The sequence below is a fragment of the Callorhinus ursinus genome, unplaced genomic scaffold (assembly GCF_003265705.2).
Source record: "Callorhinus ursinus isolate GAN/ISIS: 27379988/994484 unplaced genomic scaffold, GSC_fseal_2.0 scaffold71, whole genome shotgun sequence".
Taxonomy (NCBI): domain Eukaryota; kingdom Metazoa; phylum Chordata; class Mammalia; order Carnivora; family Otariidae; genus Callorhinus; species Callorhinus ursinus.
In genome coordinates this window covers 553262-573811 of record NW_027397133.1, presented here as the reverse complement: position 1 = coordinate 573811, position 20550 = coordinate 553262, and the positions used below count along the sequence as shown (strand labels likewise).

Below are 20550 nucleotides of genomic sequence, written 5' to 3'. Positions count from 1 at the left end.
AAGCTGTAAGGACTCTGTAGCAACTACTCAAAACTTTGTGTTTGTAGTGCAAATGCAGCCATAGACATTCTACAAATGAATTAATGTGGCTGTGTTCCAACAAAATTTTATTTGCAAAAGCAGGCTATAGTTTTCTGACCTCTATTCCAGGTTGTTTTCAATTTCTTTTTTTTTATTTATTTGAGAGAGAGAATGAGAGAGAGAGAGAGAGAGCAGGAGAGGGGGGGAGGTCAGAGGGAGAAGCAGACTCCCCGCTGAGCAGGGAGCCCGATGCGGGACTCGATCCTGGGACTCCAGGATCATGACCTGAGCCGAAGGCAGTCGCTTAACCAACTGAGCCACCCAGGCGCCCCCCAGGTTGTTTTCAATTTCACCCAATCTACTTCTGCATCTCCATACCCTAACCTATCAATCCCTCATGTCATTCTCTAAATGCCCCCATGCTTGTGCATTCCTCACATCTTTGTGCATCCACACCATCCCTCCTCCAGGAAGACACATCACCAGGTCATCATCTATCTGGCAACTTCTTATCCTCCAAAATAAATTGAAAAACAGATGTCAGGGTTGAGATGGTTGGTGAAGGCAAGTAAGAAGCTGTAATCTTCCTCCTGAAAAGCTGAATATTTTACTTAAAAATCAGCTTAAATAAAAACAACCCCACATCCGCCAGTAGCACCAAAACCATGACAGGGATAAAGCACAATGCCATAAAATCATAAAATGACTCCTAAAAACAAATGGGAGATTCTGGTGTGGTGTAAAAAAATTGTCTGGGGCCTAACTCTCCCCGCCTTACATCGAAGAAGGACAGCTGTCAGACTTCTCCTTATGATAATGTCAGGCTGGGTGATACGAGCCAACCATCTGTTGAAAACATTAAAAGTTGATGGTTAGACTTCCAATCGAGACAAGTTGTCATCAATAAATTGTTCCCTGCTCCTCCCTCTACTTGCAACTAGAAACACTGTAAATGGTGCAAGAAACAAAGGAGAATTCTGGAATGCAGTAAGAAGAAGGTGAGTTGGGTTAGGACCCCAGAACTCGGGGACTAATACAGAGGGAGAGCATCTCAGTCCTCTCATCCAATAGAGGAAAGACACTCAGACCCATCATTTCTCAAATCGTGACTGAGAAACAGAAGGCAACTAGGTAGGGCCATTTCTTTCCTGGATGGAGGGGAGCCCTTTTGACAATCAGGCAGGCCCGACACCACCAGCAAGGGGGATCAATTGGAGCCAGAAATACGTGTCCAAGAAACACTTACCTTCTCCTTCGGACTTGAGATATCTTCTCCTGCCCTGAGGCACTGGAGCAGGTGGACAGAAATGGAGAAAAAGATCCACGCATACTGTCTAATGTTCCTGACCCTGATCCTAAGTTTTCTTCTTTGTCAAATGGGAAGACTAGCCTCCTCACTTTCAGAAGATGTGTGTGTGTGTGTGTGTGTGTGTGTGTGTGTGTGTGTGTGATGAAGGAAGCTATTTAAAGGAACAGTACAAAAGGCCAGAAGCAGAGGGCCTTAGCAAGAAAGCTCAGCCAGATGGTGCAGACAGACATCGTCCACAGGAGGAAAAATACTGAGAGTGAACAGGAGAGGCAGCAGGTGGAGAAGAGAGAGGAGGCCAGCACTACCCGCTCCTGATTGTCTGCTTCCCTGGTTCCATCCATCCCCACCCCCTTCCCCTCCTGGCCCCAAATCCGGACATAAGCCTCTGGGGTCGGGCCCTGCTGCGGAGCTGGGAGGTACTTGAGTTCAAAGCCCAACCCTGTTTCAGCACCTCGGACAGCACCCGCTCCACCGCCTGGGACTCTCCAGGGGTCGGTGTTTCCTGGGGGATGGAGAGCCCCCAGAGGGCCAACCATTTATCAGTGCAGAGTGGAGGAGCCTGTGGAAGGATCTGGTGACATCCTAAGTCAATGATGCTGGTCAGGGGTGTCTGGGACCTTGTAGGGTGTGCTTCCCTCCTCAGACTTGGGCTTTTTGCTCCCCGAAGGTGTTAACCAGGGACTGGGTACTGTCCTGAGGTGAGGTTTAGGCATGGGTGTCCACAGTAATTAGAGGGAATAACAAGGCAAATCTTGGGGCGTTGTTGGAAAGAAAGTGTTAATCACTCAAAGAGGAGGTCTTTATGGCATTTAGAGCTGTTGTTAAGACCTTGGGAGAAATGCTTCCATTTGTTTTGTAACTGTCTTCCTACCAAGCCTGAATAACTTCAAGATTTTTTTTTCTTTCTCCATTTGAATTGATTGCCACTCTTTCAGTCTGGGATGGGTTTTCCTCTTTCCATGTTTTATCACATTTCTGTCTGGAGGCTTCCCGTCCCTTGAGAGGTGGTCTCAACCACTCCAAGGCTCCCACCTCTGCCCAGGCAACTCTTGCAGTTACTAGCTCAGGCTGTCTTGAGCCCCAGAGTTGGTAAGTGGCAGGAAGCCTGGGTCCTGTTGAGGAACTTCATGCCCATCCAACATCCCCCCATTTGTGTTCCTCCTTTTCTGGTCCTCCCCCTGCTCAGGAATGTCTGCATGGAGGCTGACTTCCACCAGCCCCCTCCCCTATGGTCCCTCCAGGGTCTACTACACCGAGTGATCAGACTCCTCCCCAGGCAACCCCTTATCTGAGTCCCCCAAACATCAGAACACTGTTCACCATTGGTCACCCCCAGAGCTGGCATTCTACAGGACACTGACCTCACTCGGCTTTTCCCTGACAGGGTTGGAGACCTCTAGAAAAGGAAGGATGAGAAAAATTTGAGCTGCTTTGTCTCTTAGGTTGGGGGAATGTCCTGGACATGAGATCCCAAAGAGAGGCGCCAGGCATGGGAGCATTGTGTTCATTGTCTCCCAAACCTCTCTCCTCACCCCTAACCCACCTCCACACAGTAGGGAAGCACTTCGCTGATTTTGCCCTGCCCCTACACGAAGAAGCAAATAAACAAATTTTTGTTCACCTGTCACTTCTGGTCTTCCAAACTTTTTCCTATGGTTGTGAGTGAGTAGATGCAAGGAGAGGAAAGTCACCTATATGTAATTTTTTTAACCAAAATTAAAACAATACTTTAAGCAAGATTCTGCCATTTGTGTGTTTACCTTTATGTAAAAACTGCCACTTGACACGTATTTATCACCTACTATGAAATTTATCATTATTGTGTGTGAAGCAAGTCTACACTGCTTGTGAGAAATGCACATTCTTGCCTCCAAGGACTTACTTTCTATCTTGGAAACATAAATACACAGTCAAGGAAATTCATCTTCTCACCTGCTCTCTGCCCACCCCCAATATGTTTTCCACAGGGAAGAAAGAGGGAATTCTAAAACCCAAGAGTCATTTTCAGCTTCTAACCTTCCATTGGTTCCCAGTTGCCCAAGTGGAAATAACAAAATCCTTTAAGATGAACTCAAGCAGTTACATGGTCCATCTTATTTGGCTCAGGGGGCAGGGACCAGGTTCTAATACCTAGAATGCGCCACAAGCCAAAAAGCCAACACATGCACAGAGGCGCAAACAAATTTGTTTGTTTATTTTATCAAAGGAAGATTTTTTTTAAGGTAACATCATGACCCTCATAGATATAAAATAAACATGTGTTGAAGATTTTTTTGTTGTGGCAAAAATACACATACCATCAGATCTATCCTCCTAACAAAATTTTAAGTATACATTTGTGTTAACTATAAGTACTGTACTATACAGAGGATCTCTAGAAATTTTTCACCTTGCAGGACTGAAACTTTATACCCATTGAACAGCAACTCCCCATTTTATTTAACTCATTATGAATGAGGGAACCAGGGCAGAAATTAAAGATGCCCAAATTTATATGGAGTAAGGGAATATTGAAATGAATTTGTGAATGCATGTAAAAGTGGCTTGGTGGGGGGATTCAAGTCCCCCCACCAGCAGACAGAATGTATATGTATGTCTATGGACAAGAATTATTTGCATTGCTATTAGTTATCTATAAATTATAGCATTTAAAATAGTTCAAAGGTAATAAAATGCTGGAGTCAGATAACCCCAGAAGGCTTTGCTCTAAAGAATACATACTTTTTCATTGGAGACAGCCAGAAATCTTATTTTGCTTATTCTAAATATCCTTACAACTCTTTTTTTAAATAAAGATTTTATTTTTAAGTAATCTCTACACCCAACATGAGGCTTGAACCCACAACCCCAAGATCAAGAGTCACATGCTCCACCAACAAGCCAGCTGGGCGTCCTAATATCCTTACAATTCTTAAAGTAAATATTCATTGATCACCTAATGTATGCCAAGCATTTTTCTAGCCAGAGAGGATTCAGCAGTAAATGGGAGATACAAGATCCCTTGTGAAGCTTATATTTTAATGGCAGGAGAGACAAAGAATAATTAAGTAGACCATATGTTATGTTGATTTGTGATAAGGAGTTTGAAGAAAAACAAAAGAGAAAGAGACAGAGGAAATATGAAATGGATTATACTCTCCAGTATGTTGTCTACGGATATTGTCATTGAGAAATGGGCACTTATGCAGACACTACAAGCAATTCAAATACGCACACACAGAGGACACAGACATACAGACACATGTGTCCTTCAGACATACAGACACACAGACACACCTCAAAATACACACAGAGAAAGTGCACACACACATACCTCAGACAGGTACACACAGGCCGCAAACACAGGACACACACACATATGTACACAGACCAAAGAAATACACACACACCATAGACACACTCATACATAACTTCCACCACAGCCACAAAAGGCGAGGTGTTAGCCATTGGCTCCTCATGCTGGGAGCTTTGCCCTGGGAAGACTGGGACCCCGGTTCTCAGGCCAAATAGACCACTAGACCAAGGTCAGCCTTACCTCAGCCCAGCCCCCAGGACCCACCACTCAACAAATGGGAGACAGGCGTGCAGGATGCAGGAGGACGGGCTCAGCCAGCAGAGAGGCCAGCTGGAGCAGAGGTCCATGGACACCGCCCTGTCCTGGGGAGAGAAGAAGTGTGCCCGGGATTAAGTAAGAGGAAGGCAGAGATCAGAGCACAGAAGAGCAGCAGATGTTTCCTCCAATCACCAAACCTGTCCCTTCCCTTCCCCTCCGTCCCTGCAGTGGCCGCCCCATCCTACAAACTGGCCACCATGTGGACTGTGTCCAGGGTGGGCCAGACCGCCTGCACAGAGCACTTGACCTGTATGAACACATCCGTCTTCTTGAAAACCCCATGCATTGGTTTATTGGGGTTAACATAACAAACTACACCGACCTGGTGCTTAACTAACAGAAGTCTGTTTTCTCACACCTCTGGAGGCCAGACGTTGTGGGCAGAACTGGTTCCTTCTGAGGCCTCTCTCCTTGGTTTGTAGGTGGCTGGCTCCCCACCCTGCGCTTATGTGGTCTCGTGTTTGTGCGTGTCTGTGTCATAATCCCTCCTCCTCCTCCTTCTTCTTCTTCTTCTTTTTTTTTTTTTTTTGAAGATTTTATCTATTTATTTGACAGAGAGACACAGCGAGAGAGGCAACACAAGCAGGGGGAGTGGGGGAGGGAGAAGCAGGCTTCCCACCGAGCAGGGAGCCCGACGTGGGACTCAATCCCAGGACCCTGGGATCATGACCTGAGCCGAAGGCAGATACTTAATGACTGAGCCACCCAGGCGCCCCTGCCTATGCTTCTACCAGCTCACACTGTACCAATAGGAGCTGTTGCAGCCTGGAGTTTCTCCATCTCCTTGGGTGTTAGGGAAGTTCTGAAGAACAGAGACAGAGTCTGTCCCTTTCCCCTTTGACTCCATGGCCCTAAAAGGAGGAGATGTTCATGATGCAGGTTTCATGCTCATTGATTAATTATACATCACCTCCCTCACCTGGCATGGGGGGAACCCACCCCCATCTTTCATGCCTCAAGTTTCCCCTGCTCACCCCTGCTGTGTCCCACAACTGGAAGGACTGACCTTCTGGGGCTTCTAGAAGCTGTAATTGGCCAGGTAGTGTCTGCCTTCCTGGTAGGAACAGAGGCCACGGACAGGGACTGGGGGTGGGGGGCGGTGGATGGTGGGGACCCTATCTGGAAAGTAGGAGTGGTAAATCTTCAAGGTCCATGCTGTCATCAACAGCGTGTCAGCGCCAACTTCCTCTTCTGTGGTCAGTCACCTTTCAGACATTAGCCCTGGGCTTCCTACTTGGGCTTCCTCTCTGTCCTGTGACACAAAAGCACCATGACTCTTACCCCAAAGCTGTTGCCGCTGCTGCTGCCCCTGCTGTGGGCAGGTGAGTGGGCCGAGGGGAGGGGGCCAGGCGGGCGGGGGCTGCTGCTGACTTTTGATTCCCCACAGGGCCCCTGGCTCAGCATTCAGGATTCTGGCTGAAAGTGCCGGGGACCATGGAGGTGCAGGAGGGCCTGTGTGTGCATGTGCCCTGCAGCTTCTCCTACCCCGAACGCGAATACACTGACGGTGACCCAGCTTATGGCTACTGGTTCCAGGAAGGGAGTGATTACAGCCAGCATGTTCTAGTGGCCACAAACAACCCAGATCGAGAAGTGCAGGAGGAGACCCAGGGCCGATTCCACCTCCTCGGGGGCCCCCGGGGCTACAACTGCTCCCTGGGCATCAGAGATGCACAGAGAAGGGACTCGGGGACATACTTCTTCAGGGTGGAGAGAGGGCCTTATGTGCAATATAATTACATACAAAACCAGCTCTCCGTGCGTGTGACGGGTAAGGAACGGGGTCCAGGAGAGGACACATGTCCCATGCATGGGTCCTGAGGGCTCCTGGGGCAGGGCTGGGAAGGGACCCCCCTGATCTCCATCCTGGCTGGGGAGGAGACGACTGCCCTGGGGTAGAGGCTGCTTCCAGGGGCACACTCAGGGTCCCACTCCAGGATCTCTGTCTCTCTCCTCCTCAGCTCTGACACAGATACCTGACATCCACACCCAGGGGCCCCTAGAATCTGACCACCCCAAGAACATTACCTGTAGTGTGCCATGGGCCTGTAAGAGGGGGACACCCCCGACCTTCTCCTGGATCGGGGCCGCCCTCACCTCCAGGGGCTCCAAGACTCGCCACTCCTCCGTGCTCACCCTCACCCCGAGGCCCCAGGACCACGGCACCAACCTTACCTGTCGGGTGACCCTCCCCGGAGCTGGTGTGAGCACAGAGAGGACCATCCAGCTCAACGTGTCCTGTGAGTGCCAGGCCAGAACGCCAGGGTCCCTGAGGGCTGTGGGTGTTGGGGAGGGGGAGGCAGGGTCTGGAATCCTGGGGAGGAAGGAAAGAAAACACCCGACTCCACACCTTTCTCATTTCTGAAGTTTCCTGGAGAAAAGGGCCAACACCCACCTTCCTGCCTCTGAAAACAATTATGTCTATCTATCAGATGCACCCCAGAACCTGACCATCAGTGTGTTCCGAAGAGAAGGCGCAGGTAGGGTACAACCTTTCCTCTTGGGCTGGTGGTGGTGCAAGCGGCATCTGTCTCCGCCCCTCAGAGCAGAGCTGGGGTTTTAGAACTCAGGCAGGAGAAAGGCTCAGATCAGATGCGGGGACAGCAGAGGTGGGGAGCACCCCACTGGCTCCTCAGCATACAAACTGGCTTCTCCCCACCACTGAACCTGCTCTCAAGGGTATTGCATGACCTCCATGCCTGATAGGGGTGGCCGTCCTCAGTGCCCCAGCTATGTTCCCCTCCCAAACCTTGCCCCATTCCCCTCAGATCTGGACCCTTTCCACTCCTGCAATTCCCTTCCACATTATAATGTTATTGTTTAAAACAGTAAGCATACAATGTGTTTGGTCTGCTCAGGCTGCCATAACAAAATACCACAGACTGAGGGGCTTAAGCATCAGACATTTATTCCTCATATTTCTGGAGGCAGGTCCAACGTCAAGGGTCCAGTCAATGTGGTTCCCGGTGAGAGTTCACTCCCTGGTAAACAGCTGGTTTCTGGCGGTTTTTTCTCTCACACAACTAAGAGAGTTCATTCTTTGGTATCTCCTCTTATAAGAGCACTAATCCAGGGACTCCTGGGTGGCTTAGTCTGTTAAGTGTCAGTCTGCCTTTGGCTCAGGTCATGATCCCAGTGTCCTAAGTTCGAGTCCTGCATCTGGCTCCTTGCTCAACGAGGAGCCTGCTTCTCCCTCTGCCTGTTGCTTCCCCTGCTTGTGCGTTCTCTCTTTCTGACAAATAAATAAATAAAATCTTTAAAAAAAAAAAAGAGCACTAATACCATCCCGTGGCCCCTACTCTTCACCTAACCCTGATCACCTCCCAAAGGCCCATCTAAATACCTCCAAATACCACCATATTGGAGGTTAGGGCTTAGACATATGATCCTGAAGGGAACACTATCCAGTCCCCAGAAAAACCGAATAAGAATAAAATAACGTTCAGCACCTAAGTACCTCCCCTCTGGGTTATTTCTCCAAATATAATCTATGCATCTACGTTTAAAGGCACACACATATGTACACACCACGCTATATACATGCTCTGCATCTTTATTATTTTTTTAAGTTTTAATTCAAATTCCAGTTAGTGACCGTACAGTGCAATATTAGTTTCAAGTATACAATATAGTGATTTATCACTCCCATCCATCACCTGGTGCTCATCACAAGTGCCCACCTCAGTCCCCTTTACCTGATTCACCACTCCCCACTCCTTCCCTTTCAGTAACCATCAGTTTGTTCTGTAGAGTTAAGAGTCTGTTTCTTTATTTGTCTCTCCCTCTCTCTTTTTTGCCTTTGCTTGTTTGTTTTGTTTCTTAAATTCCCCATATGCGTGAAATTACCTGGTGTTTGTCTTTCTTCCAGCTGGCTATTTCACTTAGCTATTATTTTTTTAAAAAGATTTATTTATTTTAAAGAGAGCACACATGTGCGCACGCGCGCGCGCACACACACACACACACACACACACGCACACACACACACGCACGCGCGCGCGCGCGTTGGAGCTGGGGGAGAGGCGGAGGGAGAAGGAGCGAGAGAATCTTCAGGCAGATTCCCCACTGAGCCCGGAGCCCTATGACACAGGGCTTGGCTTGATCCCAGGACCCTGAGATCAAGACCTCAGCCTAAATCAAGAGTTGATCACTTAACCGGCTGAATCACTCAGGTGTCCCTCACTTAGCTATTATTTTTTAATAAACTTTTCATGGTGGAGTAATTTTCGGTTTACATTGTACAGAGAGGTTCCATAAAGCCCTCGTCTAGCTTTCCTTGTCTTTAAAAGTTTTAATACCACCATGATGCATTTGTCCCAACTAAGTAAGTGACGTTGGTACATTACTGTCTCCATGCGTACGTAGGAAAACTTCGTTCTTACTGAGGACTCCATGTCTTCCAATTAGAAGTATATTATACTGTACACATTCTGCGGGGAGCACTGGGTGTTATGCACAAACAATGAATCATGGAACACTGCATAAAAAACTAGTGATATAATGTATGGTGATTAACATAACAGTAAGAAAATTTTATTTTTTTTTAAAGATTTTATTTATTTATTTGAGAGAGAGAATGAGAGATAGCACGAAAGGGAAGAGGGTCAGAGAGAGAAGCAGACTCCCCGCTGAGCAGGGAGCCCGACGTGGGACTTGATCCCAGGACTCCAGGATCATGACCCGAGCCGAAGGCAGTCGCTTAACCAACTGAGCCACCCAGGCGCCCCATAAGAAAATTTTAAAAAAAGAAGTATATTATACTGTAAACTACTCAATGAGTTCCCATTGGTGGAAAGCCATGGTGTTTCCAGATTGTTGTTAAGGCAAATAATACTGTAACAAATAACTTGTATAAACATTCCCCATATGTGTGCATGTGTCTAGAAAAGTCCCAAATCAAAGGGTATGTTTGTAATTTCTACATATTGCCAAATCACCTGTACGGGAAGTTGTTCTGTTTATAATCCCAACCCGCTGAACATTTTCATCCTTGCTAATATCTTTAAGTGAATTCACTGTCCTTTTAACTTGAATTATCCTTTTTTAAACAGATTGTGTATCTTTCATTATGTTTAAGAATCATTTGTATTTCTTTGTGGACTTTTCCTTAATGATTTGAAGAAGATCTTTTTACATTAAAGAAGTCAGCTGTGTGTTAGCTGAAGGGATTTATTTCCAGCCTAATAATGGCCTTTTGACTTAGCATATGGTGACTTTGTCAGACGAAAACATGGTTTTTTGAGGTGAGGTGTTGCATTGAGTGGCGTACTGAAGTTGGCTCTCACTGGCTGGCAAGAGCCAATTGTATCCATGTTTTCCCAATTCTGCGTTCAGTGACATTTCGTTGGGTGCTTGAAATCGGCCAAGAAGGAAGTATTTATGCCAAGGAAATTGGCAAATCAGAAATTTTTTCCCTCCCCTCCCCAATGAATTGGTTGTTAAATACATACCGGTAAACCACTGTTACATGCATCAGTATTTCCTTTCACACCTCTGTCTTTCCCCAATCTATTATTATTTTTTGAATCCTCAGTAGCATCATATGTCAACACTCCCAAACATACACATTCGCTCAAGCCTTACAGACTATCTGTTCTTCCCTGAGCATGCAGGGCCATTTCGCACCCCAGCTGTAGCTGCACTTTTTGTGCCTGCCTCCAGCAATGTCCTTCCATGCCAACTCCCGGCCCCTCTCATGCTCCACTTTAAAAGCCTCTCCTCCTCCAGGAAGCCCTCCCTGACCTGACAATCTCACTGAACTCCCATCCTCAGGGTTCCCCGAGCACACTGTACTCCCATCACAAAACACATCATGCTGCTTGATGACACCTGATTCTGGGTGTCTCGCTCACAAGACTGTGGACTCTCAGACACAACTAAATTAGACAGGTCTTAGTGAACTTAGTGAAAGACAGAATGCACCTGGGCCTCTTGCAAAGGCTGTGGTGCCTGTTCTCAGCCCTGTGCCCTTCGGCTGTCCGAATGATCATGCGGTGGAAGAGAAGAAACAGATTTACATGATGTGAGGAAAAGAGAGACAGAGAGAGACAGAGAGACAGAGAGAGAATACCCCTAGTGAGGGCCAGGGCTTAGCTTTCTTTCTGTCTTTCCAGGACCTGAGGCTCTGGGCAACGGTTCGTCTCTCCCAGTCCAGGAGGGCCAGCCCCTGCACCTGGTCTGCACTGAGGACAGCAACCCTTCTGCTAGGGTGAGCTGGACCCGGGGTAGCCTGACCCTGCAGCCCTCACAACCCTCAAATCCTGGGGTCCTGGAGTTGCCCCGGGTGGAACTAGGGGACCATGGGAGATACATCTGCAGAGCTCAGCACCTGTTGGGGTCCCTGGAAGCGTCCCTGAGCCTCCTTGTGAAGAGTGAGTTGAAACACACCTGGGAAGAATGCCTGGGCCCTGGGGAGGGGGGCTTCCTCTGATACTCTGTTGTCCTCCCACAGACCCCCCGAAGCTGTTTGCTCCCTCCTGCTCCTGGGAGGGTGAGGACTTGCACTGCCACTGCTCTGCTCAATCCCAGCTGCCCCCCTCTCTGCGCTGGCGGCTGGGGGAGGGGCTGCTGGAGGGGAACCACAGCAACGCCTCCTGGACCATCACCTCCAGCTCTGCGGGGCCCTGGGCCAACAGCTCCCTGAGCCTCAGAGGGCCGCTGGGCTCCAGCCTCAGACTCAGCTGTGAGGCCCGGAATGCCCACGGAAAACAGAGCATGGCTATCCTGGTGCTGCCAGGTCAGGGAGGTATGAAGGGTGATGCCCAGGGAAGGGGGCGCATGAACCAGGACCCTAGAAGACATTGAGGAGAGAAGTGGTTCTGACTCAGGCAAAGGGGCACTAGAGGTCAGAGTCATCTGTAGGTTGGCGGGGGGAGGGGTTGAGGAAGGGGCCAGGGAAACAGAAGGCTGGGATCACATAGAGGGGTAGGGGACAAAGGAGCCAGTCCTGGGTAGAAGTGGGCACACCCCTGGGTCATGGGTTCCAGAAGGCTGGATGCTCACGTGCCAGCTTGGTGGGGCTGGAGTTTACCCCAGGTCTCTTACCTGCAGGGAGACCAGGGTCCAGGACAGGTGTGATTCAGGGGGCCATCTGGGGAGCTGGAGTCACAGCCCTGCTTGCTCTCTGTCTCTGCCTTATCGTCTTCTTCGCGTGAGTGGTGGCCCTGGTTTGGGTGAAGGCCTCATGGGGTTGGGCAGGGAGGGGACTCAAAGAATCTCCCAAACTCAAAGCCCAGAGCTGAAGAAACCTGACGAGGTGATGCAGCCAGGGAAGAGTACAATTCGTCCAAGAGGCATCAGGAATCTAGCCTCCTGACATGGAGGCCGGGAGTGGTCTCTTCCCCACAAGGGGTTCCCACTGTCAGGAAGGAGGGAGCATGCGTTCTCCTCCTGGTGTCTGCAGCCAAACATCAGCCTTCATGCCCTGCCTCAGTCAGTCATCCTTCCAGGCTCCCAGCAGCGAGCAGCCAGACTGAAAGGCCCTGATCTCTCCCCTCAGAGTGAAGACCTACAGGCAGAAATCCAGCCAGAAAGCATTGCGCAGGGATGGCGTCCATCCGGCCTTGAAGACAGTCTCCCAGGTGAGTGGCCTTTCTATCTGGCGTCCCACCTGGACACCTCTCCTGGGATGGACCATGGGGCGGCTCACTCAGCATGCCAAAAGATGAGTCCCTCACCGACCCCCCCAAATTTGGCTGCACTCAACTCAGAGACCCCAGAGTCACCTTTTTCTCTCCCCTCTCCTCCATGCACCAGAGCCAGTGATGGACCAAGTCCCACCCATTTCCCTTTTTAGCAAAGCTTTTTTTCCATTTAGTCCCTTCTCTGCTGAGCCCTCACCGTCTCCCTGCTGGGCCACTGGCCTCAACTCCACAACTCCACCTCTCCACCTCTCCTCCCAAGATTTGGGCAAGAAATTCCCCAAACACCTGTAACCCCTGTGCTTTCTCCCCACTGTCTAGATTAGCATGGTTCAACAGAAAGATAATGTGAGCCACATACATAGCTTAAAATTTACTAATGGCCACAGTTAAAATGTAGAAAGAAGCATGAGATCAATTTTAATGTATTATATTATTTAACCCAATATATTCAAAATATTATTTCACCATCATATCATCAAGAATCAATGTACAGATTATTAATGAGATAGTCTGCATTCTTCCTTTGTTTTCTTCTTCTTTTTGCACTAAGTCTTTGAAATCCAGGGTTTATTTCATACTCATGGCACACCTCTGCTCAGAATTGCCATGTTTCACGTACTCAGTAGCCACATGTGCCTAGGAGCTACCATATTAGACACGTAGTCCACTTTCCCTGGTTCGGTGTTCTGTGACCGGTCCCTTGCCAAGTCCTCCAGCCCACTTCCTGCCCCTGCCCACAAAATTAGCTCCTTATCCCCAGGCAGGGCTCGTTCTGTGTGACTTTGTGCCTTTGCATGCATGATTTCCTCTGATCCTCCCCATTTGCATTGGCCAGACCCCTAATCACTTTTCATACTCCAGTTTAAATATTCCCCTGCCCTATGCGGGCAGACGGTCATCATGCCTCCCTGTAATAATCACAGGCCTGTCTCCAGTACTCTGGGAGCCCCTGGGTGGATGCTGCTTCTGTGCGTCAGATCACAAATAGCAATTAGATCATTTGCATGTATGTGTGTGTATGTGAGACAATTTGATACTGTCTCCTTGCCCTGATAGGCTGTCTGAGGTCAGAGGTCGTGTGTGCTGAAGAGTTTCTTGACCTTGCTTACTCTGTTTTCGCATGTGTAAAATGGGGATAACAGTTATATCATCCAGAGGGGAGTGGGGGGAGTTGTAAGGATTCAATGCCATTATGATGAAAATGTGTTAAAGATACAAATGAATGAATGAGTGAATGAATGAACGGATGGATGGATGCTCAGGAAATGGGCATGAAGTGGATAAATGGGTAAGTGCCACACAGCCCCCACTTCTCTTCTCCAGACTCAAAGGCCAGCTCCAGTGCCTTTCCTTCATTCCACTCAGGATCACCTGAGCAAACCCCGGTCAGACAGCTTCTCAGACCCCTTGCCCCCAGCTGGGGCCACCTCCCCCTCTGAGAAGGAGCAGGAGCTCCACTACGCCAACCTCAGCTTTCACAGGCTGAAACCACAGAACTTTCAGGACCAGGAGACCACTGAGTATGCAGAGATCAAGATCCAGAAATGACGACCCCAACCCGCCCCCTGCCTCCAGGAGGGCCAGCTCTGACTGGAGCCTGGACAGGACATCTCTGAAGAAATGTATGTCAGACTTTGATTCCTTAGAAGTTGACAGCCCTCTGAGCCCAAGTTTATAAATGGGAATGTGACGCTCCTTGGAATGGCTGAAAGTCACAGATTCCTGTGTTCAAACATCAGGCAAGCCACTTCACCTCCCCCATGCCTTCCTGTGTTCCTTCCTCTGTAAAATGGGGGATAATATTCATCGGGCATATTGTCCAGTGGGAAAAAACGCATCATTGGCATTGTTAAGTACATCCTTATGTGTTAAGTTTACCTCAGGATGGAGGGAGATATCAACGTTTGAGCATGTATTATTTTGTCTTTTGTTTTCTTTTCTCTTTTTTGGGGGGAGGTGTCATGTATTATTTTTAAAAGTAAATCTATTTCTAAATGTAACTCTCTGGCAGGAATAGGTATTTCTCAATACATGTATCTAACAAAGGATTCATCCACAGTAAAAAAAGAATACATAAGGATCTTCCGAAAATCAGTTTAAAAAAAAGGCAGACAACCCAAAAAAGCGAAATATTCAAAGGGCCCATAGGCATATTGAAAGGTGGGTAACGTCAGTAGTTGTCAAGGAAATGTGAGTAAAGACTCCAATGCTGGGCCACTGAAAGGCCACCACATTGGCTAAAATAATAAAAACAATTATCAAGAATATCAAGTGTTGAAGACATTACACTAAGTGAAATAAGCCGTCACCAAAAGACAAATACTGCATGATTCCAGTTATACCAAGTATCTAAGGTAATCAAATTTTTAAAACAGAAGGTAGAGGGGGCCCCAGGGAAGGGGAAGTAGGAAGGTGCTTTTCAGTAGATAGAGTTTCAGTTCTGCAAGATGAAGATTTCCTAGAACTTAATGATGTGCATGTAGTTAACACTACCGTACCACACACTTAAAAATATTTAAGATGGTAAATTTTATGTTTTTTTTTACCACAAAAAAAGAGTAATATATAGTGGTTACCAAGGGGTTGGGGGGTTGGAGGAGTGGATGGACAGTTAATATTTAATGGGTACAGAATCTCATCCATCTAGGGAACGGATGATGGCGATGGTTGCCCAATGTGAATGCACTTAATTCCACTAATTGTACACTTAAAACAGTAAATTTTATGTTATACTTTGCCACAACAAAATTTTTTTCTTAAAGAATATCAAGTATGCTTCAGTAGCACATATCCTAAAATTGGAAAGATACAGAGAAAATTAACATGACCCCTGTGCAAGAATATCAAGTGTTGGTGAAGATGTGGAGCATCTGGAACTCTCATACATTGCTGGGGGTGGGGGGGAGTGAGAATTGGTACAACCCCCTTGGAAAAATGTTTGTCACTCTCTACTAACACTGAGCACGGAGCCAGCAATTTCACTCCAAGGTGTGTATCCGACAGAAGTGCATACAAATGTTCACCAAATGTGTACGAGAATGTTCATGGCAGCCATGGTTGCCATGAAAAAATGGAACCTGCCCAAATGCCCATAACAGTAAGACAGGTAGACAGACTGCAGAGTATTCATGCAATGGAAGAAGCAAATAGCAACTTTGTACAACATGTAAGAATCTTACAAGCATAATGTGAAAGAATCCAGACACAAGAGTCCTCACTATGTGACATCTTTGATGTAAAGGTTTAGAAACAGACAAAACTAATCTTTGGTATTAGAAGTCTAGATACTGATTACCATTGGGGGGTAGTGACAGGAAGGGGCCAGCGAGGACATCCTGGGGTCTTTTGGTAAAGATCTGTATCTTGATCTGTGTCCTAACTGCTCAGATGTAGTCACTCTCTGAAAGATATTTTAGTAAAACATTTGTGATTTGTGCCCTTCTCTGTATGAAAAGTACTCTTTAACAAAATTTATATTAAGATTTTTTTAAAAGATGGGGCACCTGGGTGGTTCATTCAGTTAAGTGTAGGACTCTTGGTTTCTTTAAAAAATCTTTAAAAAAAGATTTTTAAAAGATTATCTTGTAATTATCTAACTCTGATTTCCACCAGACTATAAGCTCCCCCAGGGCAGGGACTATGTCCGGCCCTGTGTTTTCAGAGCCCAGTCTTGGACACAGCCCATGAAGTGGACTCAGGAAACCTTTGAAATGCCTTGCACTTTGAATGCAAGGGGACGACATGCCTGGGCGCTGCTGGGGCCTCCAGCTCATATTTCTAGCTCAGGACTCTCTCCTGGACTCTAAATCCCTATGTCTTCTTAGACATGTCTCCCTGAAGGACCACAGGCTCCTCACTTTCAATGCATCCCAAACTGGCTCCATGTCTCCCCTCAAGTCTGGTTCTCCCCTTGGTTCTCCATCCAGGATATGGGAATGTTGCACAGGGCATGCCACCTGATACCCACCATCTTGGCAAGGAGAGCGTCATGCTCCCATGCCTCCATTAACTGCAGCTTCCCACCAGAGCACAATTTCTGGTTGGTACTCACCAGGCTCTTGTGAAACAGACCTTTTCCTCTTCTCCAATCTCATAGACACTGGTTTACACTCCTTTCTGGCTGTTCCTCTAAGAGGACACTATCTGAACCACTTCCTGAATCTGCTGAGTCTGCATCTTTTCCTCCCCCACTGGAGGCCATGAGGCCCCCTTGGACACGGTATAATGTGCCCCAAGGAGCAACTACCAGGTCCAGTAGTACTCAAGGCTCAACTTCCAGCATGAAGTCTTCTTGCCCCCCTTCCTGCTATCCTGGGGAAGACTCTGGAATTCCCTCCTCTGGAACCCCACAGATCCTGTTCATCTCTCCACCGTAGCTTTAATCACTGGGTCTAGAGACCATCTAAGTGGTCTTTGTGAAGCCCCTTCATAATACCTAAAAGGCGGAAACAACCCAAATGACCATCAAAGGATGAATGGGTAAACAAAATGTGGTCTATCCATATAACAGAATATTATTCAGTCATAAAAAAGGCTGAAGCCGATACATACAACATACACGAACCTCAAAAATATGCTAAGTGAAGTACTCCAGACACAAAGGTCACTTATTGTATGATTCCATTTATATGAAATATGTAAAATAGGTAAATTCATAGAGACAGAAAGCAGATTACGGGCTGCCAGGGACTGTGGAAAGGGTGACTGTTTTATGGGTGTAGGGTTTCTTTTTGGGGTGATGAAAATGTTCTAGAATCAGATAGAGGTGGTAGTTATACAACGTTGTGGATGTACTAAATGCCACTAAATCGTTCACTTTAAAATCATCGATTTTATGTTACATGAATTTCCCCTTAATTAAAAAAATAATAATTTAAGTTCTTCAAAGTCATTCAGGATTCAAACACCCACTTCACCACTTAACCTGTTGCTGCTTCCACTTGCTTCTCCCTCAGATGAGGATAACAACATTCCCTAGCTCATCTGGTGGTTTTGAAAATGCACTGACCTAATGCACACAGGGAGGCTCTGTGCCCAGTGTGTGGTGAGCAGCTCTTGGATCCTGGTCAAAGCGCACTCAGTCAAGGACCAAACTCTGCCCAGGTAATCATTCAACTGGTCGAACGACCTCTAGGCTTCAACCTGTAGACACATGTCAGTTTCTCCACTGCACCTAATCAAGTGGGTGACCAACCCTGTGGTCCCAAGGAAAGGCCATTAATGTGCAAGTGAGCAAAGGAGAAGTATAAGGTCTATTTCAATTCTTCACATCCAGGGTTTTGTTTCACTTCCCCCTCTCTTATCGCCCATTCCCATGAGTCACCAAGTTCCTGATCTGCCCCCTCTTTTGCATGCCCAGATCAGGTCTCACTTGACCTTTCTTCCCTAGGTCCATTAAAACAGCTACCTCCCCAGCCTCCAGGCTCCCCATCAGCCCATCTGTCCCTTCCCTGCTAAACACCCTTCTATGCCTGCCCCTCTCCCTCCAGATGAGGGGTCAGTTCCAGGGAGAGCTACTCAGGAATTTCCACAATCTCACTGTCACCTGCCTCACCCCTTTCTCTCAGCCACCATCCCTCACACACCTCAGCCACATCCTTGCCACTCCTGGAACATCCCAAGCCCTGTTGTGCTCTCCTTGCTTCGTTCGCACGGTTTCATCTCACTGTGATAGTGTCTCCTTTCTCCATCTTTATGGCACATACTTATCCTTTGAGAACCAGCTCAAATCCACCTCCTCAGACAAGCTGCATTCCCTATCTGACACCCCCCGCCCCAGCTCTGCAGTTTCCCATGCATTGGATTAGGGCATGGCTTAACAACCTCAGTGCTATTGATATTTGGGCATAAGGGGCTGAATGATTCTTCATGGTGGTGGGGGGGGCTGTCCTGTGCACAGTAGGATGTTAAGTAGGGCGTTGGCCTTTTCCCACAAGATGCCAGGGGCTTCCCCTACCCATATTTGACTATCAAAAATATCTCCAGACATTGCCAAATGTCCGTGGAGGGGGAGATGGTGCACAAAGCTCCCCGGTTGAGAACCACTGGGTTAGGACCACCCTCATTTGCACTCACACAGATACTTCAACAGAATGGCCAAGTTTCTCTAGTTCTTCTTTTCAAGGTTACCACAAACACCACTTCACTCCTGGTCAGTTACAAGACAATTAAGTACATTTCCGCTCCTTTGCATCACATTCATGAAGAAAGCCTTGAGAAATCCCTACTTTTCTCCCCATTTCTTCATTCTCCAAATTTTTACTGCATGCCTATTATATTCTGGGAACTTCAAGGGGAAGAAGATACAGTTTCTGCCTCAGAAGAGCTCAAGTTCATCAGTGGGGTTCAGAGAAGGGACAGAAATACACAACCTATTAAAACACAGTGTGATGAGCCTCCTCTAAGATGGGCATAAGATATTAAACAGATAAGTAGAGCCCATGGTCTGAGGACACAAGGGTGAAAGCTCTGACCTCTGCCTCAGGGGTGGGAAGAGGGTTAGAAAAGGCTTTTGAGGGGAAACTCCTTTCAAGCTCCACTTTGAGGGGCAAGCAGGAGTTAGCCAAGCTGAGGAGAGGAAAAGGAGCCCAGGGAGTGATAACATCAGGTACAAAGCAAGGATGTGGGCGTTGACTTGGTAGCTTTTTGGGCAAGGACAGTCAGTCTGCAATAGATGGAACCTGAGATAAAGGACACAAGGTTAATTTTCCCCCTGGAAACTCTGGCTGGCATCTGCTCTCCAAGGGCCCCTTGTAGCCAGGCTGAGGAGGCTGGGCTTCACCCTTCAGTCTGCCACACAAAAAAATGAATGGATTTAAATAGAGACTTTGTTCAAAAGGATTATTGCAATAAAAAAGGAGGGTTATTGCAATAGGGGAAGGAGGACTCCTCTTGCCACAGAACAAGTCTGAATAAATCTGAAAAGTTGGAAATTATGCAGAGCATCTTTTCTGATCACAGTGGAATGAAACTAGAAATTGATGACAAGAAGGGAAACTGGAAAACTCACAAATATGTGGAAATAAAAAACATGCTCCTAAACAACCAGGGGGTCAAAGAAGAAATCGCAGGGAAAACTAGAAAATACCTCAGGCAAATGAAAACTAAAACATGGCATACCAAAATTCATGGGATGCAGTGAAACCAGTGCTCAGGGAGAAATGTAAAGTTGTAAATGCTTACCTTAAAAAAGAAGAAATACTTAAAATAAACCATCCAACTTCACATATTAAGGAACTAGACGAAGAAGAATAAACTAAACCTAAAGTTAGCAGAAGGATCAAAATAAAAAGATTAAAATGAAGATGATTGAAAGAGAATGAAACAACAATAGAGACAATCAACAAGACTAAAAGTTGGTTCTTTGAAAAAGATTAGCAAAATTGGCCTATGTTTAAGCTAGATCAACCAAGAAAGAAAAAGACTCAAATTACAAAATGAGGAATAAAAGTGAGGACATTACTACTGATTCTATCAAAATAAAAAAGATAATAAAAGCATACTATGAACAATTGTACACCAACAATTGGGTAACCTAGATAAATGAACACATTCCTAGAAACACAAAATCTAGCAAGATTCAATCATGAAGAAATAGAAATCTGATAGACCTATAACTAGTAAGATTGAATCAGTAATCAAAAATCTCCCAACAAAGAAAAGCCCAGGACCAGATGGTTTCATGGGTGAATTCTACCAAACATTTAAAGAAGAGTTAGGGATGCCTGACTGGTTCAGTTGGTAGAGCGTGTGACTCTTGATCTTGGGGTTCTAAGTTTGAGACCCACATTGGCTGTAGAGATTACTTAAAAATAAAATCTTTAGAAAAAAATAATAGAGAAGAATTAATACCACCCCTTCTCAAACTCTTCCAAAAAGATCAAACAGGAAGGAATATTTCCTAACTCATTCAATGAGGCCAAATTTATCCTGATACCAAAGCCAGAAAAGACATTATAAGAAAA

The 20550-nt window shown here is 46.8% G+C and overlaps 1 protein-coding gene, 1 long non-coding RNA gene and 1 other non-coding gene across 3 annotated transcripts; 2 read left to right on the top strand and 1 right to left on the bottom strand.

The window, feature by feature from the left end:
- Positions 1-184: 184 nt before the first annotated feature.
- Positions 185-5405, bottom strand: LOC141371408 (uncharacterized). The gene is made up of 2 exons (XR_012376351.1): positions 5266-5405; positions 185-4987 (listed from the first exon to the last, which is right to left on the bottom strand). It is a non-coding gene; the product is annotated as an uncharacterized lncRNA (long non-coding RNA).
- A 797-nt stretch (positions 5406-6202) lies between these two features.
- Positions 6203-14586, top strand: LOC112806958 (sialic acid-binding Ig-like lectin 13). Its single transcript, XM_025849451.2, has 9 exons — positions 6203-6265; positions 6331-6714; positions 6905-7183; positions 7376-7423; positions 11057-11314; positions 11395-11688; positions 11994-12093; positions 12442-12523; positions 13910-14586. Exons 1-9 carry the CDS (start codon positions 6214-6216, stop codon positions 14132-14134), a joined length of 1722 nt encoding a protein of 573 aa, XP_025705236.1. The 5' UTR covers positions 6203-6213; the 3' UTR covers positions 14135-14586.
- Positions 14587-15358: 772 nt separating this feature from the next.
- Positions 15359-15462, top strand: LOC112807310 (U6 spliceosomal RNA). The gene has a single exon (XR_003204046.1). It is a non-coding gene; the product is annotated as a U6 spliceosomal RNA (small nuclear RNA).
- Positions 15463-20550: the final 5088 nt, after the last annotated feature.